Genomic DNA, 7,194 nt, shown 5'->3' on the forward strand with positions numbered 1-7,194 from the left:
ATAGATTGGACTCGTGGAGATGGGTTTTTGGGGTGGAGGACATGCTCGATGTCAAGTCTGTCAGATCTTGTTTAAACCTCCTGTCGCTTCCCTATGGGTGAGGTGCTACCAAGTGGAATATTTCTCTTCCTATAAAAATTAATATTTTATATGGAGGCTTATCCTTAATTGTTTATCAACGAGGAATAACCTTCGTTATTGGGGAATTGATTTGTCTTCTATTTTATGTTCATTTTGTGGGGATGTGATAGAAGATGGTGTTCATTTATTTTTAAAGTGTTCGATGGCTCGTCAATTATGATGTCATCCTTTAACTCTATTGAAGATGTTTTTGAGTTGATTGATAGTCAAGTTGTTGCAAATGCTCGAAGATTGATCATTAGATGGCTTGTGCTACTTTAATTTAGGTTCTTTGGACTTATCGGAACGTGTTAGTTTTTGGGATCATAAAGTACAAGAGAGAGTTGATGTTTGATTATATTGTCTCGTTTTCTTTTAAAGGAAAACTATAACCGGTGGCTTCAAAATATGCTCATAAACTGATTGTTCTCGTTTTGTTTTGGCCGGCTATTAGCTAGCCTCTTTTTTTCTCTTGTTCCAGAAAAAAAAATAACTGAAATTTAAACATATAAATAAAAGAACAAAAACAGCACAAATAAAGCTTCTATTATATATGTTAGTATACTAAAAAAATATTAAATAAATAATATATTAAAAAGAAAACATTGTTTAACACTAAATATCATTTGCAAGCCTTTCAATATTTGAAAATATTGGAAGGAGTTGGCCAAAGTGGATTATTACAAAAGGTTTTGAAAGCCCCCTGTGGGTGGTCTTAATGTATAGAAGCTGACATGTGCGTATGAACAGCAAATAATGTACTTTTACTTGAGAAAATAATAAGATTTTGTATATAGAGACTACTCGGTCTGAAAATGATATGAATACAATGCAAAAACTAAATTCATTCCATCTACTATAGTCTATAGGAGAAGGAAACCATAATGTTCATGTCCGTTTACAACCTCACGCACAATCTCCCGAAACTTCCAAAAAGAATTCTGCAAATTTCACTCACATCACTTTGCATCTATTTTATCAATAATAGCCCATTCGGTAGTGCGTACAAAATGACAGAAACACAGATGTCATTTCTTCTAAACCAGCAGCAATTAATTATCACGGTTTAGGTGGCTTCTTTGGTGGGCCCATATCACCAGGCTCAGACTTCCGCTTTATCCCCAAGAAATGTTCAACCTTGAACAAAACAAACACATTATTTCAGATAAACAACACAAATTTAAACTTACACCAAAGAAAAAGAAAAAATGAGCAGAAACCTTTCTGTCACCAAGCATGGGCGTCAAGCTCCCCGGGAAATCCTCCATTGTAGCAAAACCACTTCTCGGGTCACTTGTTTGCCTAAGCATTCAACAAAACTTATTTTAAAATCATTGTGCAAAAAAGAAAAGAAAAATAAAATAAGAAACGTACACGTACCCTGGTTTGACATGACCACTTAGAACAAGATAAGGTGTCTTCATCTTGGATTGAGCTTCCCTCATTCTCTCAACAGACAAAGACGGCGTATCCGAATTTCTCATTTGCTTCACTTTCAACTCCTCGTGGTATTGTCTCATTCGCTTTTCTTGCTTCATTTTCCCTGGACCCTTCCCATGAAACTTATGTGATATCAACCTAAACGCCTCCTTCGGTGTCAACTAAATAAAAAAACATTATTATTATTATTATTATACGATCAAAAAATAAATTTTAAAGATATAATATAACGACTAAAGTACTTACAATTCTTCCGTATTCATCTGTTCTTTCAATCCGTATCTCCTTTTTATCATCATTTTCATTCACAATCCCAACGAGTTTACTCTTTTTCTTATCCATATTCCTACCACCCCATTCCACAGTGTCTTTTAAAGTCCCTCTGTCTTTAAGCAACTGAAGTGCTCCAGACAACCCTTTTCCAAGTGAACTCTCGTGAATCGTTTCATCCGGTTTCACATCTTCCTCTTCCTCCGCCATTTTCACATCTTCAACTTCATCTTTCACTTCCTCCCAACCCCCTTCTTTTCCTTTATGTTCCCGTTCCGATGACGTCATCGCCACGTCATCCTCCATAAACACGTCTTCTGCATCTGGGTCATGTTCTTCTTCGTCAAGCTGAAGACCCCATACGAACTCCTCCATTTCCGTAAACACAACTTTATTCTCTTGCGCCTCGCCGGATTCCACGTCAGCGTTTTTACTAACGGAACTTGCGAGTAACGCGATCGACTGGGGCCCGGAAGGTGCCACGTCATCTTTCTTCTTTAACGCGAGTTTTCTTGCTCTTTGCAGTGATTTGTTTAACTCTTCATCGTCATCACCGAATACGAAACTATCTTCATCTGCGTTCTGAATGGGTAAAGTTTGCTCCATTCGAAGTGCTTTAGATGCTTCATCTGCTTTGATGTATGCGGATTGGAACGCGATGTTTCTTTTTTCGGCTTCGGATCTCTCTTGGGCCTCTTTTTGGGCTTGTCTTTTTCCATCGGCCCGTGAGCCACGATCCTCTGTGCCCAACCCTGCTGACTTGGCTTCCGCTTCGAGTGCATCAAGATCTAGTTTGTCTTTTTTTCTTAATGATTTCTTTTTTTTGGGCTTTTTGAATTTCATCATCTCTTCGGTAGTGTAATAGTCTGTTGTGACCTTTCCAGTTGAAGTAAGATCTTCAAATCGTGTGGTCACAGTTGCACCATCTATCCTTCTCCTTAACTGTTATATATAGATCAAATTTTAATTTAAAAAACATAATAAGAATTAGAATCCAAAAAAAAGATAAAAAGAACAAGAAAGATTTACCTCCTCTAGTTTTTTCTCGGCTTCACCACCAAATCGCCCTCTTTCATCAAGTGTTATACCCTGGGAGAAAGTATATGGTCAATAAAATAAATTTTAAATAAATATATAATAAATCAATAATCACCTCGTTTAGAATAGGATCATCATATTGTGGAAGCATTTTCTTTTCAGCTCCAAATTCATCATTAAACCTGAAGCAAAATCACCAGAAAGAAAGCTTACATATTACTCGTTAAAAAACCACAAAATCTTAAGTTTTAAACTTATTACTTACTTATCCTCATAAACTCCAGGTTTCTTTTTAGCAGCCTTATAAGCTTCATTTCTCCTTTTTTGCTCCCCAATCTCCACATTTTCAAGCATGTCAACCTCTGTGTATACATTATTTACCAATATGGTCAATAGAATAAATTGGTAAAAAGAAAAAGGTAGAGTATGTTGTTATTTACAGCAAATTGGCCAGATTAAAAAACTAATTTACCTTGGTTAATATCACCATCTGCAAGTATGCTCTGATCTTTCAGTGTCAAAACAACAGCACCACCTTCAATCACTTTGTCAAGCCCATCAAGCACTTTAAATCCAGCAAGATCACCTGCAAACATGATTTCAAAGAAGATTTTAAAACAAAATTTAAAAAATATATATATCTTAATCAGATGTACAATAGTAAAGAAAACATACGAGATGTATGCTGGCGAGCTGGCAGTTCATAGTCATCCTCTCCTTGAGTAATATTGTCCTGAAATTTCAAGATTTATTTAAATCAGATGTAAAATAGAGAAATCAAGCTAACTTACACATGAAAACATAGAGAATATAACTAACCTGCTCCTCAAACTTCTTTGAGAAATGCAAAGCTTTCTCCTTTTCAGTTTGTTTCTTTTCCTCAAGCTTTCGGCTTTTACCAACCCATGATAATATATCCGAACCACCTTCTGATTTTTTCTTCAATCGTTCCTCCTTCATCCTAATAAAGAATGATACCCATCAATAGATTGAACAATTTGTTTAACAAACTCTGAATAACAACAAGAAACACCTACAAAAATATACTTATGTTGATTTAAGTGGGAAATTTGCAAAACAGGGCATTCATATGTTTCATAAAACGTGTTATGAAAGAGAGGGGAGGGGGTCTCAAATGGTAAGTAATACGAGCCTTTAAATTCTAAAAATCTTGCTTTGTGAAACTCATTTTTAGATATATAATGATGTTTCTTACCTCAAAATGCGATCTTGAAGTTCAGAAGCAGACTGCTGTGATCCTCCATTTTCATCGTCAACATTAGCTTCATTCTTAAGGATTTTAGTGTCATCTCTTTCTTTCTCCCTATCTTTGTTTTTCTCTCTCTCTTTTTCCCTTGTCCTCTCTTTCCCTTTATCACTTCCCCTATCCCTATCCCTAGTCTTATCTTTCTCCTTTTCACGTTCTTTATCTCTGTATTTTTCCCGATCATTTTCTTTCTCTCTCACCTTATCTCTGGTTCTATCTTTTTCACGTTCATCTCCCTCTTCTTTTCTTCGGTCTCTGTTAACATCTTTCACAGACTCTTTGTCTCTATCTTTTGAAGCATCACTGATCTTTGACTTTTCACGATCTCTACTTCTGTGATCTTTATCTTCTCTTCTACTACTCCTACTTTTCTCCTTACTACGATGCTTTGATTCTCGTGATTTATCATTTCCATTATCTTCCATGTCATCATGTACACGTCTTGTATCAGAACGCTCAGGTTCCATAATGACTTAGGATAGTAAATGCAAAGATAGTCAACCTGTCACCAATCATTAAAAAGGAAAGATAATGTAAGTTAAACAATATAATGACATAAGTAGCAGTGTAGTCCAGAACAAAAAACTTCCAAAAGCACAGAGCAAAGAGTTTCTTATTTATGGGGAATAAGATTAGCAACTATGCTCAAAGCATACATACTCAAGGTTTAAGGACACATAACTAGGAAAAAGTACATTCAGGGATACAAATTTTATCACATGTTACCTAAAGTCATGATACTATCACTTGACAAGTCCAATTCAACATGTGGAGTACTTCATACAAGATAAGTCTTGTCATTGTCATTCAACACAAATCAAACAATGTGATGTTACCGTAGCAGCAATTTTGGCCATGAATAACTCACTCTCAAATTCAAAAATACGTGTGGAAAGTGGAAGAAGGTAATCTCTGGTGTTTCTGCTACCCGAGTACATCATATCGATTACAGCTGCCATGTCCATTACAGCACCAACATATACAAGAACATGAGTTCAAACGAAGAGGGCATTTAAACAAAATTCCAATACAAGCATCCCTAAACTTCAAATTATCATATGAATGTTTTTTGTTGAATAACTTGTTCAAATCACCCATATATACACAGAATTGGATTCAAATAGAACAAAATACCAATCAGATTGAATGTTCTGTTATCACGTAACATAGAAAACGCGAATTTCAAATTGAAACAGAAACCCTAATTTTAACAAGCAGATAGATAGAGCAATATAACATAGAAAAACGAACCGAGAATCCAGAGATGTAGAGTACGAACCTTCAATCAACCCGAGTCGCAGGAGCAAGAGAAGAAAGGCGGACAAAGAACCAAGCTGAGGTGAGAACGAGGCGTGTGGTTTCTTTGGTTCTTCAGGAGAAACCTTTCTGAGTGAGGGGGGAGACGAACTTAAACGAAATTAATTTTATAATTTTACCTTGAAAAGTGTCAAAAATATATTTATAGTCGGTAACTCAATCAAGCTCTATTTGTAACATATTTTCTAAATTAAATTATAAATAACCCCAATCATCTTAATTTAAGTTTGACATGAAGGTAAAATGATAATTATACAATTATAAATAATAAAAAAATAGAAAAAAGTAAATATATCTAGTATTATTTACTATTTTCTAAAAGATAATAAAAAAAATTAATCATTTAATAGCAAGGTTCAAAAAAGTTCGTCGCATCATGACTTCAAAGTTTGTACTTGACATCATATTTTTAAAAAAATGTTATGTTAAGTCACATATGTATGCAAAAATGAATAATAGTATAAACTATATATATAGTTGTTAACCATATACAAAATTGTCGTCTTAAATCACGCCTTACAAAACGATATGGCTAACGATGACTCATAAAAGTTTAAAATTTGACATTGTCGTCAAGTCACATCTAACGTTATTTAGAACTTTGCTTAATAGTAGAGATATTACAAGTATTTTCATTCTTAGAACTTTGCTTAATAGTAGAGATATTACAAGTATTTTCATAGAAAATACAAACATACCATGCATAACGAAAAAACTACTATGATCATAACTAAAGCAACCTTAAGTAAGAAATTATTTTCAAACTTTTATTCTTCCATCGTGTAAAAATATCATGTTAAATGTAGGTCAAATAAACAATAATGTAAGTCAATTACAATTTCTACCAAAATATTTTTTACATAAACCTTGAATTAGTACATCCTAAAAACATTATGATGTTGTTCAAATGAGTCCATGCTCTTAATAATGTAGCTTAGTCATCTCAATGACACCTCCATGCTCTTAATAATGAAGCTTAGTCATCCCAATGACACCTCTAAATTTTACCAATCATTTATCAACATCACGATCCTTCAATGTCTTTGATATAGATGATGAAAAAGACATTAAGAAAAAAAGAAATAAACCTACTCCTTTAGGACTTTAAAGTGAAATGGCGAACTTCTCGAACACCTCGTAGGTACCACCTCACAACATTAACACATTCACGAGCTTTTATATGGTAACATGTACGCGTTAATCACAGGGTCATTTTTTAAGAATTTATGTAACACTTGTTTTCCAAGATATATCGATTTAAGGTTTCAAGGAGTCAAAAGATCGAGTTTTGGAAGATATGGAGTCTCATGACATGACCTTTGAGTGGTCACGACGTGACATGGGTTAAAATGTAAATTGTGTATGGGACTGATCTCACGACGCAAGGCATAGAGGCTCATGACGTGAGAACTGCTGCAGCCCAAGCCCATGATTTTTTAGGGTTGTTTCGTATTTGAACACCCTAAACTTGGTTTTAGGGTTCATTTCTCAACCCCCATCTCTCTAAACCCTAGAAATGCTAACCTTGGTTCTTCATGGTGGTTTTTGGTGATCATTTAGTGATTTTTGGCTCTTTGAAGAAGAAGAAGACTCCCTGGGTGCATTCTTTTGGCAATCAAGCTCCTACCTCATCACCTTATAGTGCTTTTGGACCCTTGTATGTCATAAAGCTTCTACTTTTATCTTTAATGCTTGCTAGATCTAAGGTTTATTCTTTCCTTTTTATGGATGGGATTACGGAC

The 7,194-nt window shown here is 34.8% G+C and overlaps 1 protein-coding gene across 2 annotated transcripts; it reads right to left on the reverse strand.

Annotated features, from left to right (window-relative positions):
* Positions 1–863: 863 nt before the first annotated feature.
* On the reverse strand, positions 864–5,572 carry LOC111915205 (SART-1 family protein DOT2). Of its 2 annotated transcripts, XM_023910878.3 has the most exons (13): positions 5,415–5,564; positions 5,004–5,087; positions 4,085–4,637; positions 3,688–3,829; positions 3,544–3,601; positions 3,341–3,454; positions 3,134–3,230; positions 2,984–3,050; positions 2,860–2,919; positions 1,807–2,772; positions 1,501–1,721; positions 1,341–1,422; positions 864–1,257 (listed from the first exon to the last, which is right to left on the reverse strand). In XM_023910878.3, the coding sequence occupies exons 3-13, from the start codon at positions 4,600–4,602 to the stop codon at positions 1,180–1,182; spliced, it is 2,403 nt and encodes an 800-aa protein (XP_023766646.1). In that variant the 5' UTR covers positions 4,603–4,637; positions 5,004–5,087; positions 5,415–5,564; the 3' UTR covers positions 864–1,179. The 2 variants fall into 2 exon arrangements, with proteins under 2 accessions (XP_023766646.1, XP_023766645.1); XM_023910877.3 differs by lacking the exon at positions 5,004–5,087 and having other exon boundaries at positions 5,415–5,572.
* Between the last annotated feature and the right edge of the window lie 1,622 nt (positions 5,573–7,194).

Source organism: Lactuca sativa, chromosome 1 (genome assembly GCF_002870075.4).
Source record: "Lactuca sativa cultivar Salinas chromosome 1, Lsat_Salinas_v11, whole genome shotgun sequence".
Lineage (NCBI taxonomy): Eukaryota > Viridiplantae > Streptophyta > Magnoliopsida > Asterales > Asteraceae > Lactuca > Lactuca sativa.